Raw genomic sequence first — 24,102 nt, 5'->3', positions numbered from 1 at the left:
TAAGTCCCACTTTACTACTTTACTATCCATTTCACATCTTTACTAAACAACTCCAAACCCCTTCAACTCTACCTCCCAATACCTCTTATTCTCGTACTCGCCACATCTCGTGGACTCCTTCACCTCAGCAAGCAGCTTTTCCACCATGTTCGATTGATTGGTGAAGATTAAGCCAATGGGGAGCCGGTCGGCCGAGCGGACAGCACGCTGGGCTTGTGATCCAGTGGTCCTGGGTTCGATCCCAGGCGCCGGCGAGAAACAATGGGCAGAGTTTCTTTCACCCTATGCCCCTGTTACCTAGCAGTAAAATAGGTACCTGGGTGTTAGCCAGCTGTCACGGGCTGCTTCCTGGGGGTGGAGGCCTGGTCGAGGACCGGGCCGCGGGGACACTAAAAAGCCCCGAAATCATCTCAAGATAACCTCAAGATAAGAGGTGGGCCGTAGCCCGTAAGCACCATGTTCCATCTTCCCGCCATATTATACACCCCTTCCCTCACCAGCCACCCCATCAACCTTCTCACTGACCATCACTGAACTTCCTTCCTCCTTCTCTCATCTCACACCCTTCAGTTTTATCACTGTTGTCGCCAACCACAACAAACCAAACAAATTATTGAGTTCAAGAAAGAACAAGCACCGTTCTTCCTGGCAACAACAACACGTAATTATATCAACAATATCAACAGCAGAGAAAGATGTTTGTATTCTAGTTTATCGTCTGTACTTGATATTAGCGTTCCAAAACACAAACGCGACTGTGGTGACATATACGACCCTCGATATCTGGCACGACTGTGCTAGATATCGAGGGTCTCACTCCCCTAGCAGCTATAAAATACTACACTGGTTTTCCTCATTTTCTCTCTATTAGTGTACTTTAACTTTCTGGATCATAACAAAAGCCAACGCCATTAATCTATTTTTGACCTGAATTATAACACACAAACGCTCTTAATCATTTTCAGACATGATATTAACGCTTAAATATATTTTGGAATATAATAAGAAGACATGAAGGTTGATCAACAGGTGTGTGTAATGCAGGTGTGCGAGTCATTAGCTCACCTCGCCAGCAAACACCAAACACGTGTTACCTTCCACATCTAACCAGAGACAAACAAAGGTCGGGGTCTTCGACCTCCGGTTAGCCTTAATCTCTCTTTCAACCTGTCCCGCGTCGCTGGTAAGCTGTTGTATAGACCTAATGGAACAACACACAGTCGCTGCAGAAGAGCCAAGATGCACTGAAATATCAGTGAAGCTCGTATCACTTGGTGACGTTGCCTAGGTAAGGAAGCCATGGATTGTTTCAGCTCACAGTGTTGGGGAAGGTGTGGCCCATATATAGCCCGCTCGTCCCCTGTCACAGCCACACCTGTGTTACTGGTGAGTGTGTCATGTTATTATCGTCATAACGTGTAATGAGAACCGTTTGGTATCTGAGGCTTCACATGTGTCTCCAGCGCTCACCAGTCAACCTGCAGCTCTGATCTCCGCCACCCGATCACAAACAACCAGCTCCTGACGGTAAAATTACTGACAGTATAACCTGTCCATCTCTTTTCTAACTCTTAATTTCTACTATCTGAATCCAGTGTTTCGTATCTAGTATGTACCTGGAATATATATTCGAGGTTCTCCTGGGCTGCAACTGATGACTGCAACCCACAACAGTTGACTAACTCAAAATTATCTGTTTACTGTTATTAAGTGAACAGTCACATCAGGTTTAAGGACACGTGGGCAATCGTTTCTGTTCTGCTCTGGAATTAAGCCCAAGTCTCTTGAATGTGAGTCCACCTGAATGGTTCAATCATGCTCTTCTGACTCTACACCTTTCAATGGAATGTAAATTAAGTTTTCTTAGTTTACCAAGTCATCCTTCTCTGTACACTCAAAATAGTTTACATACAGTGCCTAAACCAGTATAATACCAGTTGTATATCACAAGGCGTCCCATTATACATTACAGCGGTTATACTGAGCGTACTATGTTCATACTGTACTGTATAAAACCATTTTAAATAAGAACATCGAAAATAGGCTACTGTAGAAGGACTATTGACCATGATTGATTGATTGATTGGTGGAGATTAAGTCACCCAAGAGGTGGCACGGGCATGAATACCCCCTGTGGTATTGGCCATGCGAGGTAGCCCCTGTTTATATTCACCAAAACTCATCCATACATGTCTAACATACGCTTGACACAATTCAGGGAACCCGCGTCTATTATGTTACCCGGTAATTGGTTCCATAAATCGAGACCCTATTTCCAAACCAGTATTTACCCAGGTCTTTTCTGCATCTAAATATATCCAATATATATCTCCAATATTTCGCGTTGTATTTTGTGTTGATATATTTAACACCTTATTAATATCATCTTTGTTATACCTTTTTATCCATTTGTATACTTCAATTACGTCCCTAAACTCTAGATGAAGCTTAATTTACATTCTCCAGAGTTTAGAAAATGTAAATTGTTTTTTAATCTCTTCCTATGGAAGGTTTGCCCGTGAAAGACACACCTGAAGATTAATATTAGATGTCTCATGGCTACCCCTCTTAGAAAATAAATTCCCGTGTAGAAAATAGTAATAACCTACTTAGGAATGAATTCCAAAGTCCAATTTTCTTTATTAATATATTTATGTATTGAATTTTGGGCTTTAGAGCCCTAGTAATCAGTACTCCCATCTCTATCTCACATTCTGGTTTCGCTATTTCCTAATCCTACCTTTTCAGGACTCAACTGCATCTGTAAATCTTTCGTCTATTTTAAAAGATTGTCTAGATAGTATTGAAGCGCGGTTTGTACAGTATAAGTGATATAATGTGGTTATGGTGCCTAAACTTGTTATTGCATAATATAAGATGAGGGCGTAGAGAGGCTGGCAGCCTCCAGGTACTTCAGTGACTCCCCGGTGAGGGCTTTATATGGGTAACGTGACGAGGCTTCTAGCTTTTGTTGTTTACTAAGGGCGCTCGTTGCCTGCTGGCTAGTGTGTAGTGATATACAAATATTACTGCATAAATACTAGGATATCCCAACAGCTGTGGAGGAGACCAGAGTCAGCTGTGGAGGAGACCAGAGCCAGCTGTGGAGGAGACCAGGGCCAGCTGTGGAGGAGGCCAGGGCCAGCTGAAGAGGAGACCAGGGCCAGCTGTGGAGGAGACCAGGGCCAGCTGTGGAGGAGGCCAGGGCCAGCTGTGGAGGAGACCAGGGCCAGCTGTGGAGGAGACCAGGACCAGCTGTGGAGGAGACCAGGGCCAGCTGAAGAGGAGACCAGGGCCAGCTGTGGATGAGACCAGGGCCAGCTGTGGAGGAGACCAGGGCCAGCTGTGGACGAGACCAGGACCAGCTGTGGAGGAGACCAGGGCCAGCTGTGGAGGAGACCAGGGCCATCTGTTGACGAGACCAGGGCCATCTGTTGACGAGACCAGGGCCAGCTGTGGAGGAGACTAGGGCCAGCTGTGGAGGAGACCAGGGCCATCTGTTGACGAGACCAGGGCCATCTGTTGACGAGACCAGGGCCAGCTGTGGAGGAGACCAGAGCCAGCTGTGGAGGAGGCCAGGACCAGCTGTGGAGGAGGCCAGGACCATCTGTTGACGAGACCAGGGCCAGCTGTGGAGACTAGAGCCAGCTGTGTTGGAAATCCTGGCCAGCTGGAGCCGAAGGGGTAGACCTCTCACCTGCCTTAATACTCCATCATGACCATCCCTTGTCGTTCTTCTCCTCCTGCTACATTCACACCAGCTTATCTGCTCTTCCTCCTCGTCCTTGTGGCCCAGTACCAGGTAGGTCAGCCCAGTACCAGGTAGGTCAGCCCAGTACCAGGTAGGTCAGCCCAGTACTATAACAGGTGTGGACTGTGTGGCAGCTGTACAGGAACATTTGTAGGTGAAGGTTCTGGCAAAGGATGAGGACAGTGTGAGGTGTGAGGCTTCATTAAGACTTGGCGATAGGCTGAGTTTTTTGTGGTTTATTTTTATTTTCTACCACAGACGTGGCCACAGATTTAAAGTGCTAACCAGTATATATATACACAGGAACATTTGTGAGTGAAAGTGTTGGCATAGAGTGAGGGCAGTGAGAGGTGTGTCATCATTAAGATGTGGCGATAGACAGAGTGGATGGCTCTTGGAAGGCGTCGTGCAGGTGTTAAGCCATGTGGGGATGCTTGAGGACACGGTGTCCGTGTGTGGCAAGGCCGTGGCAAGGTTATGGGAAGATGGAGCAAGACACAAGAGGTCGCTGCGTGAGGTCGTTATTCTATTACTTTATACGATAATCACAAATGGGTAAACAACAGGTTTTCTCTCACGAATTTGTTTTCGCAGAGGACTGTGGGCGTGGGCTGTGTCGGAGCCGGCGGGCGGTGTGTGGGTGGTGCTGGTGGGCGGGAGTGTGAGTGGGTGGAGGGCGGGAAGGACCGCCCACTGGAGCAGTCTGACTGTGGACCCGGAGAGACATGCTGCTTCTCGGGTAAGTCCAACGCCACCTGACTTACACATGTGCGGGTCTACTCACATATTGTGCAATATACTCATTTCAACAGGAGAGTTGCTTGCATGAGTAATAACAAATTATTTTAGCAGCAGCGCCAGATGTAAAAATATTTAAAATTCTGTATATTAAACACTTCTTCACAAAACTAGGATTTACCTAATATTGACCATTCCACAGTGTCAGGGGTCACAATACATTGAACACTCACCACTTTACGTCACCTTTTGAACACCCCAACACCACCAGACTACGCTATATTTTAAACACATCAACAGGCCCCCTGGGTATAATATATTTTGAAAACACTAACCAACAAGATTACACCATATTTTGAATATTCCACACACCACCAGGGTCACCACCAGGGTCAACACCGGGGTCAACACCGGGGTCAACACCGGGGTCACCACAAGAGTCACCAACACACGTGGAAGGCAGACGTAAGAGGCGAGAGGCAGCGGAGGATTCTGAAGGTCTTCATCAACCTCGAAGGAAGACGCTCGAAAGAGAAGAACAGGAACGGAAGTCACCAAGTCACCAAAGAAAAACACAAATGAATATCAGCAGGTACCGGGATAACAGTAGACCCGGGGATAACAGTAGACCCAGAGATAACAGCAGACCCGAAGATAAAGCCAGCAATCACAGAACAAGGAAGCAGAGGAATAACAGCAGACCATCAGTGCCAGGAGAGCTCCACAGTGACTCCCAAAATATCTCCAAGAACCGTAAACAAAAAGGAGGAGAAAAAATTGCAACAGTCAGGCAAAGAGAAAGCAGACACAGGAAAGCCAACAATAAAGAAAATAAGAAAATGAATAAAAAAGCCGTGAAAGAAAATAAAGGAAAGTACAAACATGAAAGACACTCAGACGGGAGTAAACAGAAGAGTGGGGAAGACAAAAGAAAGAGAAAGAAAGAACACGGAAATATAAGGAAGGCAGGAGGCCAAAGGGGCCTTGAACACAACAAGAACAAAACGTTAAAATCTGGAAAGACTAAAACGCCAAGAAAGATGAAGAAAATGAGTGAAAAGACGAGCCTAAAAATGAGTCCCATAAACAACTTCGAGAAACAAAGAAATGTGAAAAATCTAAAAAAGGGTGAAGGAAAAACAAGTAAAAGAGATAACAATTTGAAAAGTGTTGCAGCACCAAGAATAGTCAAGACGACGAATTTAAAGAACAAAGCAAAACTTAAGAAAGAATTAGAATCAAACGTCGTTGAGGCAACACACACCAGCAGGAACTCAAAGAAAACAAAGGTTAACAACTTAACGGCAAAGACAAAGAAAAACAACACTAGAAAAACAAAGAAAAGGATAAAAAAGAAAATGAGGCAAAAGATGTTAAAGAAAACGAAGAAAACACGACCAAACAAAACAGAAAAAATGCGATCAAAAAAAAGTTACAAAACTCTATCAAAAAAGCCTATGCAAATGCAACCAAAGAAATCTAAGAAAATGCAACCAAAGAAATCTAAGAAAATGCAACCAAAGAAATCTAAGAAAACGCAACCAAAGAAATCTAAGAAAATGCAACCAAAGAAATCTAAGAAAACGCAACCAAAGAAATCTAAGAAAACGCAACCAAAGAAATCTAAGAAAATGCAACCAAAGAAATCTAAGAAAACGCAACCAAAGAAATCTAAGAAAACGCAACCAAAGAAATCTAAGAAAACGCAACCAAAGAAATCTAAGAAAACGCAACGAAAGAAATCTAAGAAAATGCAACCAAAGAAATCTAAGAAAATGCAACCAAAGAAATCTAAGAAAACGCAACCAAAGAAATCTAAGAAGATGCAACCAAAGAAATCTAAGAAAACGCAACCAAAGAAATCTAAGAAAACGCAACCAAAGAAATCTAAGAAAATGCAACCAAAGAAATCTAAGAAAACGCAACCAAAGAAATCTAAGAAGACGCAACCAAAGAAATCTAAGAAAACGCAACCAAAGAAATCTAAGAAAACTCAACCAAAGAAATCTAAGAAAACGCAACCAAAGAAATCAAAGAAAACGCAACCAAAAAAATCTAAGAAAACGCAACCAAAGAAATCTAAGAAAACGCAACCAAAGAAATCTAAGAAAACGCAACCAAAGAAATCTAAGAAAACTCAACCAAAGAAGAAGAAGAAGAAGAAAAATGTATCAGAGAAAACAAAGGAAAGATTTCCAAAGCAAGTAGATAAATTGCGACCAGGGAAAACGAAGGAAAAGCTATCAAAGAACACGAAGAAAAATCTTACGAAGAAACCAAAGAAAATACAGCCAAAGAAAATAAGAAAAATGCAACAGGAAAAAATGAAGAAAAACCGATCAAAGAAGTTGAAGAAAGCGTTACAAAATAAAACAAAACAAACACTAAGAAAGAAAACAGAATTTCAGGGCAAAGAAAAGAAAAGGAAAAACAAAACACGTAAGACTAAAACGACAAATAAAATGAAGAAAAAGACAAAGAATATTACCAAAAAGAAGAAAACCAACAGAGGAAAGAAAATGAATAATAACAAAAAGGGGCATTTGAGAAAAAACAAATCCCAGTCCAAAAACTCCTTTAAGAGAGGCAGCAAAACATCAAAGAAAACGGAAAAGAAGGCGAAACAACTGACGCGCCAAGAGACGAAGGCAGGAAAGACGAAGGTGGAGAAGGCAAAATTCTCCACCTTCCGCGAAGGTGGAGAAGGTGCTTCTTCGCGGAAGAAGGCCGCGAAGACATCTTCGCGGCAAAATTCAGGGTCGAAGAGAAAGTGTGGGACGAGCAAGAAGTGTACAAGAGCCGGAGGAAGGTGTACCAATGGTCAGTGTTCCACTAAGGTCATTGCGGGACGCACCAAGTGTAACGGGGTTTCCTGCGTCTGCTGTCGTCTAGGTCAGTCCTCCACGGTCTTAATGTTCTCTATTATTAGTTTAATGTTGTATTTCTCTACGGAAACGGAGTTGCATGTCTGTATAGTGTTTAAACTCCAGCAACAGTTAAGAATAGTTATACTTTTAAACAAATTCAAACCTAAAATAACTTTATCAGTTAACCTGCCACTGGCAGTATTTTCCGGGAAGGGGGAGAGGGGGGTGTTGCCCGGCACTAAGTGTAGTATTGATCAGAAGATTACAATTTAATCTGTTCTAATGATATATTGAAGGGAGTAATATGTTCTGGGGAAAATTGGGCTCCGTTCCTTGCCCCATACTTGTCCCAATGTTGTGGTTTTAGATTTAACTACTCAGAACGAAATGTCAATGTAGCACCAACTATAGTGAGCCCGTAAATTGTTGTCCCATCTTCTTGATAGTAGGTGCAGTTTGCATGAAGGGTTTGTCCTCCCGATGACTGCACCAGTACAGATGTTGGTAGAGGCGTTTATGTTGAGGATGATAAGAGTTCCAAAAGTGCTTGTTGCGTTGTGGTGTAGACAGAGGAGCGGCGACTACAACAGAGGTGTGTGTTAGAGGGAGACTTGCCGCACCGTAGGGCGGTGTGTTGTGTTTATGGCGTCAGCTGATCCTTGGGGCTGCCACGAGGCAGTTGTTTTCTGTGTTTAGCTGTTGGTGGCGCCAGGTATAAATGTGGCGCGGGTCAGATGTGACCCAATTTGTTGGTCGATTGGAAATATTTAGCCAGTGCTTTGACTATTTGGTATTTTTCGTGTAACGAGTGGTCACCGCCTCCTAATATATGCTCGATGGTAAAGGGTTGATACCTGGTTGATACCTGGTTGATGGGGTTCTGGGAGTTCTTCTACTCCCCAAGCCCGGCCCGAGGCCAGGCTCGACTTGTGAGAGTTTGGTCCACCAGGCTGTTGCTTGGAGCGGCCCGCAGGCCCACATACCCACCACAGCCCGGTTGGTCCGGCACTCCTTGGAGGAATAAATCTAGTTTCCTCTTGAAAATGTCCACGGTTGTTCCGGCAATGTTTCTTATGCTTGCTGGGAGGACGTTGAACAACCGCGGACCTCTGATGTTTATACAGTGTTCTCTGATTGTGCCTAAGGTACCTAATACCTAAGGGTATTTTAAGTGAGATAAGTACTTGTTTGAAATTTACTCTGGCACTATAATGTCGGAAGCAGTGAAGGAGATAGTGTTCGATTGTTTCAGGCACCTGACAGTGGATGCAGAGTTCGTTGATGTCTGTTCTGTACTTAGAGCTGTGTGCTGCTAGTTTGGTGTGTCCCAGCCTTAATCTGGTCATCGCTATATCAATTTCTCTGCTTTTATATCTGACATGTTTCCAAGTTTCCCATTTCTTTTTAATGGACCCATAGTACAAAGGTGAGCATGACGTTTTCCATTTCGTCGCAAAATCTTGGGTGATGGTATTTTTGAAGGCTCCTTTACGTGTAACATGGGGAATTGGATGACGGGTAATGTGAGGTGTTTTGTGCATTGCTTTGGCTAGTTGATCTACTAGTTCATTATGAAGAATACCACAATGCGCTGGGACCCATTGGATAGAGGTATCATAACTGTTCAATCGATGTTCATGAAGAAGTTGAAGACATGGGTAAACAAACTCCTTGCACGTTTTTGAAGAGTACGTAATTGCTTGAAACGCACTCTTGGAGTCACTGCAGATTGTATATGTCCCGATTGGTAATGTTGTGATTATTTGGAGAGCTTGATATAAGGCATATAATTCAGCTGTTAAAACAGATAGTTGGTTTGGTAACCGCCATCCCTGCTTGAGAGGGTATTCCGGTATCCATACAGCGCTAGTGACCGAGGGTACGTTGTTCATGATGATGCGAGATCCATCTGTATAAATCGCTGTGGTATTTGGGTAGCAATTTTTCATTGTTGAGAGAAAGACTGAGGCTATGGCTGAGTTTGGTGCAGACTTTGGAATGTTGTCTTCGAGTTGTATTGCTGTATTAGGAGTTGTATAAAGCCAGGGTGGAATAGGGGGAACAGTAAGTTGGGTTTCCGAGTTTTGGAGTAGAGAGAGGTCTATATTGAGGTTTTTTGTAGCCCGTGCGAGGAAAGGTTGTGAGTGATTGGTTGGGAAGCGGGGGTTATGTGGGTTAACTGTTGGGTTAATTTTTTATCTGTATGGGTGTGTTTGGTGAGCAGTGGTACAGAGTGACAGATAGTTGGCACACATTATGTCTCGTCTGGTGGCTAGGCTTGTGAGGCCCGTTTCCCCGTAAAGTCCGAGGATAGGAGTGGAACCCATTGCACCACATATAAGTCGCATGGCATTGTTTTGGATGACCTCTAGGCTCTGTAGGTTAGTAGGCGCAGCCGACGCATATGCTTGGCAACAATAGTCTAGTTGGCTGCGAATGTAGGTTGTATAGAAACGGAGCAGGATTTTATGGTGTGCTCCCCAGGTGGTGCCAGTGAGGGCCTTAAGTATGGCAAGTCGGGGTTGTGTCGTCTGTTTAAGGTGTTGAATGTGTGCTTTCCAGGTAAGTGAGGGCGAGTCTAAGTGCATGCCAAGGTATTTATGTTCTCGTACGTGTTGGATGGGAGTGTTGTGTATTGTAAGGGTGGGTAGATGAACAAGTCATTTTTTAGTGAAAATTTGATAATAGGTTTTGGTAGTAGTAACTTGAAGGCCCCATTGTTGTGTCCAATCTATGAGGTGGTCAAGTGCTGATTGCATTGTTGAGACTGTATTAGGTAAGGCGTTGTCTGAATAATACAGTATTAAGTCGTCGGCGTACGCCGAGAGGTGAACAGGATGGGTGTTAGGCAAATCTGCTAAGAATGCAGCAAAAAGGGTTGGTCTTACTATGGAGTCTTGTGGGACACCCGTTTGTATTGGGATGTCATCGGAAAACTCGCCTTGTATATAGACTTTAGAGGTCCTGTTCGTAAGATAGGATTTTAACCATAAATGTAATCTTCCCTGTACGCCTAAACGCGCAAGCTTTGCGAGGAGGCAAGTATGAGGAATGCTATCAAAAGCTCCTTTGAGGTCTAAGTAGAGAATAATTCAAAATTTGCTGCTTCTGAGGGAGGTGCGGATTTCATGTTCAAGGCAGAGTATTTGATCGAGTGTGGAGCATTGCGGTCGAAATCCAGCTTGGAGTGACGATATAATATTTTTATATTCTAGGTATCATTGGAGGCGAGTATGTACTAGTCTTTCCATGACTTTACTGAGACATGATAGTAGGGATATAGGTCTATATGACGCAGGTTGGGATGGGTCTTTTCCTGGTTTAAGGAACGAAAGAATAATACTGGTCTGCCATTGTGAGGGAATATTTCCGTGAGTCCAGCATAGGTTGTAATAGTTTAGGAGAGTACTATGTGCAGTTGATGGAAGATATTTAATGAGTTCATATGGAATTCCATCCTCTCCAGGTGCCTTGCCAAGAGGTAGGCGGGTTAAGGCTAATTGTAGCTCGCTTAAGGTGTACATGTTGTCGACGCCGGGCATGGGTAGCAGTATGGCACGGTCAATTTCTTGTCTGAGGGGGAGTTCTTGGGCATGAAAGAAGGGTGTTGTGAGGGTAACTTTAAGACATTCAGCAAGAACATTTGCACGCTCCTGAGGTGTTTGACAGAGTGAACCGTTGATCATCAGGGGAAATGAAGGGAATGTTGGGCGACCTTTAATGCTGTTAAATGTAGCCCAGACTTTTGAATGTGGCGTAGTGGGTGTGAGGCTATCACAAAATTTTGCCCATGATGCTCGCTTTGCTGACAGTATGGTTTTTTTGGCTTCTGCTGTAGCCTGCCGGAGATTAACCCAGTTCTGTAGGGAGGGTTGACGTCTTTGTTTTTGTATGGCTCTTCGGCGTAAAGCGACTGTTCGTGCACATTCCGCGTTCCACCACGGTTTAAGTGGTTTGTTGGACCTATGTCCTGAAGTTTTCTTGAGCATTTGGGTGGCTGCAGAATTTATGGCCGAGGTGATTGTGAACAGTCGCGTGTTTGGGTCTACATCGTCTGTATCTGGGAGACAGACAGTATCAGCCCATTTTTTCCTATCTAGTTTCTTAATGTTCCACTTGGGGAGCGTTAGGGGGGTGGGTTGGTGGCTGAAAGTTAGTAAACTTTATAATGAGGGGTTTGTGGTCACTTCCAATATCTGGTCCAGTATGAAACTGTAGTTCATGTTGAAAGTGTGCAGAGCCAAAGCAGATGTCCAGTGAGGCTTCATAATTGGTTCTGTAGTTAAAGTAGGTTGCAAGGTGGGGCGGCGAAAGAAGAATATATGGTGTAGTGTCTAAGTAGTTATATAAATCGGTGCCTGCAGTATTTTGGGTACCTCTACTCCATGTGGGGTGGTTGGCATTGAGATCACCTGTAACAATGATCGGTTGCCGTAATTGGTTAAGATAGAATTCTAGTTCATTTAAATTTATTGTGCCACCAGGGTTGTATATACCCAGAAAGGATGTGTGTGTACCATTGTAGGGTATTAGGCATGCTAAAATTTCTAGTTTACCATTCACAAAATGTGTAAGCGTTACAGGTTTACATGTCATGTTACTCCGTGTTAGGAGGAAAATACCACCACCCATACGGTTTGGTCTGTCCAGTCTCTGCATCTGAAAGTTTTTAAAAATAGGATTTTGTTTCGGAGTGAGCCAGGATTCGGTTATGAAAGCTAAGTCCGGTTTGGATGAGTAAAGGAATTGTTTAAGTTCTGTGAGGGATGTTTTAATGCTTTTTGCGTTCCAAGTCATGAAGGTTAGGGGAGCCATTTAGGATGTGTGGGTTATGGATGTGTCTGTTTTTCTTGGCATCCCAGTAGTAGTACGTGTTGGATACCTAGATGTGGATGTGGGCTGTGTCTTACTCTTGGTACTGGCGGTTTGGGTTTGTGGCAAGTCAGCCTGTGGAATGATTTTGGTAAAGCGTGCTAGGGAGTTATTTATGAGTTTTTCTATCATCTGTTCAAACAATGTGTGTCCAGCAATGGTGGCTTTGTTTGGGCGGATGTCAGTGTCTGTAGCTGTTGATGGGATGTCTTTTGGGTCAGCCTCAGGGGTGGGCTGTGTTACTTGTGTAAAGAATTTAGTTAGAAGTCGGTCCAGCGTCTTTTCTAGTGCATTTTCGATGCGTGTGACAAAAGTTTCAACAAGATCATTTTCAATGCGAGTGACAAGAGTTTCAACAAGATCAGGACTCAGTTGTGCATTTTGTGAGAGATGGTTGGACCCTGGGGTTGTGGGAGTGTCGGTGACAGATATATCAGGTACACGCAAAGGTTGTGGTTGAGTGTGAGGTAGTGTGTTGATGATGGGCTGTGTTAGGTTGTTTCAGTGCACTACTGTATAGCAGGTTGTTGGTAGGGAGAACCTTAGTTTTTGCTGCTCCTGCTATGTATGAAGGACATTGTTTGAATGTAATGTCGTGATCGCCACCACAGTTTGAGCAGGTAAGTGCATCTGATGTACAATCTTGCATGTAATGGGAACCAGAGCATTTCCCACATTTAATGTCTTTGGTGCAGCCTTTCCAGGTATGGTTAAAACCTTTACATTTAAAACAATGAATGGGACGTGGTATATACACCTCTAGTTTATGGAGGAAGCCGTTTAACCAAATCTTCTCAGGGGGAATGTAGTCTAGAAAGGTAAGCAGAGCAGTGCCTGTATCACTCAGTTCTCCGTTTGTTCTTCGCATAATTTATTTGATTCCATGGATCGGGATGTCATGAGTCTCAAGTTGTGCTTTGATGTCGTCTACACTGATGTCTACCACATGTCGGATTACATATTTTGTTAATCGGTCCCCTAGTGGTTTATAGCACTTGACTTTGTGGCCACAGATGTCAGTAATGTCTGAGAGCTTTAGTTCTTCGCCGTGTTTGTGGTCCACTGTGATCAGGTTTTTTTGTTCATTTGGTCTCATATTGTGCACGTTGATCCCGAATATCTTGGGAATGGCATTATATAAGATACTTTGTGCCCGGCTATTTCTAAACACATTTTCCTCTTCGCCATCAAAGGCAATGATAAAAGTTTGCAAATCAGAAGAACTTGGCCTACCTTGGTTGAGCTGTGGAGGTTGATATTGAGGCCGCGTGGTGCCGGCATGGTCTCTGTTTACCTCTGTAAGTTGGCGGCGTTTCGCCTCCAATCTGTTTGCCTTGCTGTGATGTTTGCTGTCTAGGAAATCTCCATCTAGATCCTCTTCTGAGACCGGGTGACGTTCATGATCTAAATGTATGGTATGCAACAGTGGTTCCCCAGTGTCCTCAAAGGTATCGTCAATATTTGTAGGAGAGACGCTGCGTGAACCTCCACCAGTCGCCATGACGCCTCGACCCCCCTGTTGTCCCACATACCTCCCAAGTGTTGTATAGTCATACTGGTTTAGTGCTCTTGCCTCATAATTCCCTCACCCCACCTATACGAGGCTACCCAACAAAGCCTCTACTGCCTTGTAAACCCGTCTACCACAGATGGTGGCTCCTCACCACAACCTGGCGTCTCCATATTATATATCTCATATTCATATATATATATATATATATATATATATATATATATATATATATATATATATATATATATATATATATATATATATATATATATATATATATATATATATATATATATATATATATATATATATATATATATTAGTATATTTTGGTAGCAGTCTTTCCTGTAGACATATATTATTAAATATGACCGAAAAAGTAAGATTAATAATTCTAACACGAATTTTCTCAATCTTTCGTACATTACGCTTCACTGTTGGAGGTAAATCAAAAATCACTTCTCCAAAATTCATTTTTATTTCTAGTCTGACGCGACACAGGCGCGTTTCGTAAAACTTATTACATTTTCAAAGACTTCACAAATACACAACTGATTAGAACTTACGTATCTCTGATTTTATATCTACATTTGAGTGAGGTGGGAGGGGTGATGTGGCATTAACACAAGACAGAACAAGAGGGGATATTAATAGGGTATTAAAAGTATCAACACAAGACAGAACAGAAACAATGGGTATTGAATAGAAGTGTTTGTAGAAAGCCTATTGGTCCATATTTCTTGATGCTTCTATATTGGAGCGGAGTCTTGAGGTGGGTAGAATATAGTTGTGCAATAATTGGCTGTTGATTGCTGGTGTTGACTTCTTGATGTGTAGTGCCTCGCAAACGTCAAGCCGCCTGCTATCGCTGTATCTATCGATGATTTCTGTGTTGTTTACTAGGATTTCTCTGGCGATGGTTTGGTTATGGGAAGAGATTATATGTTCCTTAATGGAGCCCTGTTGCTTATGCATCGTTAAACGCCTAGAAAGAGATGTTGTTGTCTTGCCTATATACTGGGTTTTTTGGAGCTTACAGTCCCCAAGTGGGCATTTGAAGGCATAGACGACGTTAGTCTCTTTTAAAGCGTTCTGTTTTGTGTCTGGAGAGTTTCTCATGAGTAGGCTGGCCGTTTTTCTGGTTTTATAGTAAATCGTCAGTTGTATCCTCTGATTTTTGTCTGTAGGGATAACGTTTCTATTAACAATATCTTTCAGGACCCTTTCCTCCGTTTTATGAGCTGTGGAAAAGAAGTTCCTGTAAAATAGTCTAATAGGGGGTATAGGTGTTGTGTTAGTTGTCTCTTCAGAGGTTGCATGGCTTTTCACTTTCCTTCTTATGATGTCTTCGATGAAACCATTGGAGAAGCCGTTATTGACTAGGACCTGCCTTACCCTACAGAGTTCTTCGTCGACTTGCTTCCATTCTGAGCTGTGGCTGAGAGCACGGTCGAGTTAACAACACTCCTCTTGTACCTGTCAGGGCAGTCGCTGTTGGCATTTAGGCACATTCCTATGTTTGTTTCCTTAGTGTAGACTGCAGTGTGGAAACCTCCGCCCTTTTCCATGACTGTTACATCTAGAAAAGGCAGCTCCCCATCCTTTTCCGTCTCGTAAGTGAAACGCAGCACGGAACTCTGCTCAAATGCCTCCTTCAGCTCCTGCAGATGTCTGACATCAGGTACCTGTGTAAAAATGTCGTCAACATACCTGCAGTATATGGCCGGTTTCAAGTTCATGTCGACTAAGACTTTTTGCTCGATGGTACCCATGTAGAAGTTTGCAAACAGGACACCTAGGGGAGAACCCATGGCGACCCCATCTACTTGCTTATACATGTGCCCATCCGGGCTCAAGAAGGGTGCCTCTTTAGTACAAGCTTGGAGTAGTTTCCTCAGAATACTTCCTGGCATGTCAAGAGGAGTACAGGCTGGATCACGATACACTCTGTCGGCTATCATTCCGATTGTCTCGTCCACAGGTACGTTGGTAAACAGCGATTCTACGTCCAACGAGGCTCTTATCCCTGTGGCCCGTGTGCCCCGCAGTAAGTCCACAAATTCCTTTGGAGACTTCAGGCTGAAGGCGCAAGGAACATAAGGAGTCAGCAGGCCGTTGAGTCGCTTCGCCAGTCTGTACGTGGGTGTGGGTATCTGGCTAATGATTGGCCGAAGTGGGTTTCCAGGCTTGTGCGTCTTGACATTTCCATACGCATATCCAGGTTTATATTCCCCAATGATCTTTGGCAGGTGGAGTCCGGATTTCTTGGCGTTCACAGTTTCGATCAGTTTGTTGACCTTTGCTTTTAATTCTATGCTTTTAATGCTTTTAATTTAGACTGCTACCAAAATATACTAATATTAAAGTGCACGACCCAGCAGCAAGGAATCAAGCCTTCACGATAAAATATCGCCAGGATCTGATTCGTGATCAGATATACAAGGCAGAGAATGAAATCAAAGACAACAAAACGCAACTACTTCATGCTACAAACGAGTGGAGAAATAGCAACATCGACCATAGTATCCGTACCCGCATTGAACAACACCTCGACATCCTCACAGACCAACATCACCTCAGCACTGAAACAAGGATTATCAAGAAACTAACAACATTATATGGAGGACCTATGACAATTCCACGACCAAGAGATGGCTTCCTGAACCTTGCAGGAATTAACCTCACTGAGGACCAAGTCACTCTCCTAAATCTGGGCATAAACTGTCATGTTATGTCCAGACCGAGTGAAATGGCCCGGAAAGTAGAGTTGGAAATTCTGTTGGACGACATATTCGACCTCGAGACACAAAAGAAGGTCACTACCAAAGATACCTTACAAGCAGAACTTATTGCAGAAGGAGGAAAGAATCGAGGCAACTACAGAAGCACCATACTGTCCCCCGAGCTTAAAGCGGCAGCTAAAAGCCTTCGTGAGAACAAGGAGATAGTTGTCAGGAGAGGTGACAAGTCGCCAATATATGTCATTCTTAAAAAAGACGAATATCTGGCGAAAATGAACATCATACTCTCTGACCAAACTAAGTTCCAAAGGGTAACGAAGGACACTACAGCCGAATTAAAAGCAAAGGTCAACAAACTGATCGAAACTGTGAACGCCAAGAAATCCGGACTCCACCTGCCAAAGATCATTGGGGAATATAAACCTGGATATGCGTATGGAAATGTCAAGACACACAAGCCTGGAAACCCACTTCGGCCAATCATTAGCCAGATACCCACACCCACGTACAGACTGGCGAAGCGACTCAACGGCCTGCTGACTCCTTATGTTCCTTGCGCCTTCAGCCTGAAGTCTCCAAAGGAATTTGTGGACTTACTGCGGGGCACACGGGCCACAGGGATAAGAGCCTCGTTGGACGTAGAATCGCTGTTTACCAACGTACCTGTGGACGAGACAATCGGAATGATAGCCGACAGAGTGTATCGTGATCCAGCCTGTACTCCTCTTGACATGCCAGAAAGTATTCTGAGGAAACTACTCCAAGCTTGTACTAAAGAGGCACCCTTCTTGAGCCCGGATGGGCACATGTATAAGCAAGTAGATGGGGTCGCCATGGGTTCTCCCCTAGGTGTCCTGTTTGCAAACTTCTACATGGGTACCATCGAGCAAAAAGTCTTAGTCGACATGAACTTGAAACCGGCCATATACTGCAGGTATGTTGATGACATTTTTACACAGGTACCTGATGTCAGACATCTGCAGGAGCTGAAGGAGGCATTTGAGCAGAGTTCCGTGCTGCGTTTCACTTACGAGACGGAAAAGGATGGGAAGCTGCCTTTTCTAGATGTAACAGTCATGGAAAAGGGCGGAGGTTTCCACACTGCAGTCTACACTAAGGAAACAAACATAGAAATGTGCCTAAATGCCAACAGCGACTGCCCTGACAGGTACAAGAGGAGTGTTGTTAACGCATACGTCGACCGTGCTCTCAGCCACAGCTCAGAATGGAAGCAAGTCGACGAAGAACTCTGTAGGGTAAGGCAGGTCCTAGTCAATAACGGCTTCTCCAATGGTTTCATCGAAGACATCATAAGAAGGAAAGTGAAAAGCCATGCAACCTCTGAAGAGACAACTAACACAACACCTATACCCCCTATTAGACTATTTTACAGGAACTTCTTTTCCACAGCTCATAAAACGGAGGAAAGGGTCCTGAAAGATATTGTTAATAGAAACGTTATCCCTACAGACAAAAATCAGAGGATACAACTGACGATTTACTATAAAACCAGAAAAACGGCCAGCCTACTCATGAGAAACTCTCCAGACACAAAACAGAACGCTTTAAAAGAGACTAACGTCGTCTATGCCTTCAAATGCCCACTTGGGGACTGTAAGCTCCAAAAAACCCAGTATATAGGCAAGACAACAACATCTCTTTCTAGGCGTTTAACGATGCATAAGCAACAGGGCTCCATTAAGGAACATATAATCTCTTCCCATAACCAAACCATCGCCAGAGAAATCGTAGTAAACAACACAGAAATCATCGATAGATACAGCGATAGCAGGCGGCTTGACGTTTGCGAGGCACTACACATCAAGAAGTCAACACCAGCAATCAACAGCCAATTATTGCACAACTATATTCTACCCACCTCAAGACTCCGCTCCAATATAGAAGCATCTAGAAATATGGACCAATAGGCTTTCTACAAACACTTCTATTCAATACCCATTGTTTCTGTTCTGTCTTGTGTTGATACTTTTAATACCCTATTAATATCCCCTCTTGTTCTGTCTTGTGTTAATGCCACATCACCCCTCCCACCTCACTCAAATGTAGATATAAAATCAGAGATACGTAAGTTCTAATCAGTTGTGTATTTGTGAAGTCTTTGAAAATGTAATAAGTTTTACGAAATGCGCCCGTGTCGCGTCAGACTAGAAATAAAAATGAATTTTGGAGAAGTGATTTTTTATTTACCTCCAACAGTGAAGCGTAATGTACGAAAGATTGAGAAAATTCGTGTTAGAATTATTAATCTTACTTTTTCGGTCATATTTAATAATATATATATATATATATATATATATATATATATATATATATATATATATATATATATATATATATATATATATATATATATATATATATATGCAAACAAGCCTGAATGGTCCCCAGGACTATATACAACTGAAAACTCACACCCCAGAAGTGACTCGAACCCATACTCCCACAACTGGTATGTACAGGGACGCCTTAATCCGCTTGACCATCACGACCGGACATAAGGAAGTGATAGCCGAGGCTATATGAACCACTTCCCCGCCGGCACTCGGATGGTAATCTTGGGCATAGCATTTTATCAAATCACCTCATTCTTTGGGGCACACGTGAGGAACACAAATGCAAACAAGCCTGAATGGTCCCCAGGACTATATACAACTGAAAACTCACACCCCAGAAGTGACTCGAACCCATTCTCCCACAACTGGTATGTACAGGGACGCCTTAATCCGCTTGACCATCACGACCGGACATAAGGAAGTGATAGCCGAGGCTATATGAACCACTTCCCCGCCGGCACTCGGATGGTAATCTTGGGCATAGCATTTTGTCAAATCACCTCATTCTTTGGGGCACACGTGAGGAACACAAATGCAAACAAGCCTGAATGGTCCCCAGGACTATATACAACTGAAAACTCACACCCCAGAAGTGACTCGAACCCATACTCCCACAACTGGTATGTACAGGGACGCCTTAATCCGCTTGACCATAACGACCGGACATAAGGAAGTGATAGCCGAGGCTATATGAACCACTTCCCCGCCGGCACTCGGATGGTAATCTTGGGCATAGCATTTTATCAAATCACCTCATTCTTTGGGGCACACGTGAGGAACACAAATGCAAACAAGCCTGAATGGTCCCCAGGACTATATACAACTGAAAACTCACACCCCAGAAGTGACTCGAACCCATACTCCCACAACTGGTATGTACAGGGACGCCTTAATCCGCTTGACCATCACGACCGGACATAAGGAAGTGATAGCCGAGGCTATATGATAAAATGCTATGCCCAAGATTACCATCCGAGTGCCGGCGGGGAAGTGGTTCATATAGCCTCGGCTATCACTTCCTTATGTCCGGTCGTGATGGTCAAGCGGATTAAGGCGTCCCTGTACATACCAGTTGTGGGAGTATGGGTTCGAGTCACTTCTGGGGTGTGAGTTTTCAGTTGTATATAGTCCTGGGGACCATTCAGGCTTGTTTGCATTTGTGTTCCTCACGTGTGCCCCAAAGAATGAGGTGATTTGATAAAATGCTATGCCCAAGATTACCATCCGAGTGCCGGCGGGGAAGTGGTTCATATAGCCTCGGCTATCACTTCCTTATGTCCGGTCGTGATGGTCAAGCGGATTAAGGCGTCCCTGTACATACCAGTTGTGGGAGTATGGGTTCGAGTCACTTCTGGGGTGTGAGTTTTCAGTTGTATATAGTCCTGGGGACCATTCAGGCTTGTTTGCATTTGTGTTCCTCACGTGTGCCCCAAAGAATGAGGTGATTTGATAAAATGCTATGCCCAAGATTACCATCCGAGTGCCGGCGGGGAAGTGGTTCATATAGCCTCGGCTATCACTTCCTTATGTCCGGTCGTGATGGTCAAGCGGATTAAGGCGTCCCTGTACATACCAGTTGTGGGAGTATGGGTTCGAGTCACTTCTGGGGTGTGAGTTTTCAGTTGTATATAGTCCTGGGGACCATTCAGGCTTGTTTGCATTTGTGTTCCTCACGTGTGCCCCAAAGAATGAGGTGATTTGATAAAATGCTATGCCCAAGATTACCATCCGAGTGCCGGCGGGGAAGTGGTTCATATAGCCTCGGCTATCACTTCCTTATGTCCGGTCGTGATGGTCAAGCGGATTAAGGCGTCCCTGTACATACCAGTTGTGGGAGTATGGGTTCGAGTCACTTCTGGGGTGTGAGTTTTCAGTTATATATATATATATATATATTATATATATATATATATATATATATAAATATATATATATATATATATATATATATATATATATATATATATATATATATATATATATATATATATATATATGTATATATATATATATATATATATATATGTATATATATATATATATATATATATATGTATATATATATATATATATATATATGTATATATATATATATATATTGGTATAATATGTATGTATATATGTTTCTTGTAAACATATATTATTAAATATGACCGAAAAAGTAAGATTAATAATTCTAACACGAGTTTTCTCAATATTTCTTATGTTTCTTTTCACTGTCGATGGTAATTGAAAAATCAATTCTCCAAAATTCATTTTTATTTTTAGTCTGACGCGACACTTGAACGCGTTTCGTAATAACTTATTACATTTTCAAAGACTTTAGTTTACACACACACAACTATAACCTGTAAACACTAAACAGAGTTCTACTATGCTATAATTTAAACAGCTTTCATCTTATATACCCGCATTTGGGTGAGGTGATATGTTACAACAGTTTTGGATGAGGTGAACAAAACTTTCAATACAAGACAGAACACAAAACAATGGGTATAAATTGGGTAAATTAAATTGAAGAATGGAAGTAACTGCAAAGGGCCTATTGGCCCATATTTCTTGATGTTTCTATATTGGTGCGGAGTCTTGAGGTGGGTAGAATATAATTGTGCATTATTTGGCTGTAGATTGCTGGTGTTGACTTCTTGATGTGTAGTGCCTCGCAGATGTCAAGCCGCCTGCTATCGCTGTATCTATCGATGATTTCTGTGTTGTTTGTTAAGATTTCTCTGGTGATGGTCTGGTTGTGGGAAGAGATTTTATGTTCCTTTATGGAGCCCTGTTGCTTATGCATCGTTAATCGCCTGGAAAGAGATGTTGTTGTCTTGCCTATATACTGAGTTCTTTGAGGCTTACAGTCCCCAGTGGGCATTTAAAGGCATAGACGACGTTGGTCTCTTTTAAACCGTTCTGCTTTGTGTCTGGAGAGTTTCTCATGAGTAGGTTGGCCGTTTTTTTGGTTTTATAGTAAATCGTCAATTGTATCTTCTGATTTTTGTCTGTAGGGATAACGTTCCTATCAACAATATCTTTCAGGACCCTTTCTTCCGTTTTATGAGCTGTGGAAAAGAAGTTCCTGTAGAATAGTCTAATAGGGGGTAAAGGTGTTGTGTTAGTTGTCTCTTCAGAGGTTGCATGGCGTTTCACCTTCCTTCTTATGATGTCTTCAACGAAACCATTGGAAAAGCCGTTGTTGACTAAGACCTGCCTTACCCTACAGAGTTCTTCATCGACTTGCTTCCATCCTGAGCTGTGGCTGAGAGCACGATTGACATAAGCGTTAACGACACTCCTCTTGTACCTGTCTGGGTAGTCACTGTTGGCATTGAGGCACATTCCTATGTTTGTTTCCTTAGTGTAGACTGCAGTGTGGAAACCTCCGCTCCTTTCCATGACTGTTACATCTAGAAAGGGCAGCTTCCCATCCTTCTCCATCTCGTAAGTGAAACGCAACACAGAATTCCGCTCAAATGCCTCTTTCAGCTCTTGCAGATGTCTGACATCAGGTACCTGTGTAAAAATGTCGTCAACATACCTGCAGTATATGGCCGGTTTAAAGTTCATGTCGACAAAGACCTTCTGTTCAATAGTACCCATGTAGAAGTTCGCAAACAGGACACCTAGGGGAGAACCCATGGCGACCAAATCTACTTACTTATACATGTGCCCATCCGGGCTCAAGAAGGGTGCCTCTTTAGTACAAGCTTGGAGTAGTTTCCTTAGAATGTTTTCTGGTATGTCAAGAAGAGTACAGGCCGGATCACGATACACAATCTTACTTTTTCGGTCATATTTAATAATATATACATATATATATATATATATATATATATATATACATATATATATATATATATATATATATATATATATATATATATATATATATATATATATATATATATATATATATGCAAACAAGCCTGAATGGTCCCCAGGACTATATACAACTGAAAACTCACACCCCAGAAGTGACTCGAACCCATACTGCCAGGAGCAACGCAACTGGTATGTACAGGGACGCCTTAATCCGCTTGACCATCACGACCGGACTAAGGAAGTGATAGCCGAAGCTATTTGAACCACTTCCCCGCCGGCACTCGGATGGTAATCTTGGGCATAGCATTTTATCAAATCACCTGATTTGTGATTTAATAAAATAATATGCCCAAGATTACCATCCGAGTGCCGGTGGGGAAGTGGTTCAAATAGCTTCGGCTATCACTTCCTTAGTCCGGTCGTGATGGTCAAGCGGATTAAGGCGTCCCTGTACATACCAGTTGCGTTGCTCCTGGCAGTATGGGTTCGAGTCACTTCTGGGGTGTGAGTTTTCAGTTATATATATATATATATATATATATATATATATATATATATATATATATATATATATATATATATATATATATATATATATATATATATATATGCGAACAAGCCTGAATGGTCCCCAGGACATATGCAACTGAAAACTCACACCCCAGAAGTGACTCGAACCCATACTCCCAGAAGCAACGCATCTGGTATGTACAAGACGCCTTAATCCACTTGACCATCACGACCGGACATAATGAGGTGATAGCCGAGGCTATATGAACCACCCCACCGCCGGCACTCGGATAGTTATCTTGGGCATAGCATTTTACCAAATCACCTCATTCTTTGGGGCACACGTGAGGAACACAAATGCGAACAAGCCTGAATGGTCCCCAGGACATATGCAACTGAAAACTCACACCCCAGAAGTGACTCGAACCCATACTCCCAGAAGCAACGCATCTGGTATGTACAAGACGCCTTAATCCACTTGACCATCACGACCGGACATAATGAGGTGATAGCCGAGGCTATATGAACCACCCCACCGCCGGCACTCGGATAGTTATCTTGGGCATAGCATTTTACCAAATCACCTCATTCTTTGGGGCACACGTGAGGAACACAAATGCGAACAAGCCTGAATGGTCCCCAGGACATATGCAACTGAAAACTCACACCCCAGAAGTGACTCGAACCCATACTCCCAGAAGCAACGCATCTGGTATGTACAAGACGCCTTAATCCACTTGACCATCACGACCGGACATAATGAGGTGATAGCCGAGGCTATATGAACCACCCCACCGCCGGCACTCGGATAGTTATCTTGGGCATAGCATTTTACCAAATCACCTCATTCTTTGGGGCACACGTGAGGAACACAAATGCGAACAAGCCTGAATGGTCCCCAGGACATATGCAACTGAAAACTCACACCCAGAAGTGA

The 24,102-nt window shown here is 43.1% G+C and overlaps 1 protein-coding gene across 1 annotated transcript; it reads left to right on the top strand.

Annotated features, from left to right (window-relative positions):
- Window positions 1-3,715: 3,715 nt before the first annotated feature.
- On the top strand, window positions 3,716-10,609 carry LOC138356648 (uncharacterized protein DDB_G0286299-like). Its single transcript, XM_069312840.1, has 6 exons — window positions 3,716-3,802; window positions 4,346-4,490; window positions 4,868-5,778; window positions 6,433-7,381; window positions 9,841-9,918; window positions 10,572-10,609. Exons 1-6 carry the CDS (start codon window positions 3,716-3,718, stop codon window positions 10,607-10,609), a joined length of 2,208 nt encoding a protein of 735 aa, XP_069168941.1.
- The last annotated feature ends 13,493 nt before the right edge of the window (window positions 10,610-24,102 follow it).

The sequence above is a fragment of the Procambarus clarkii genome, chromosome 73 (genome assembly GCF_040958095.1).
Source record: "Procambarus clarkii isolate CNS0578487 chromosome 73, FALCON_Pclarkii_2.0, whole genome shotgun sequence".
NCBI classification, from domain to species: domain Eukaryota; kingdom Metazoa; phylum Arthropoda; class Malacostraca; order Decapoda; family Cambaridae; genus Procambarus; species Procambarus clarkii.
This window is presented reverse-complemented; position numbering and strand designations above follow the sequence as displayed.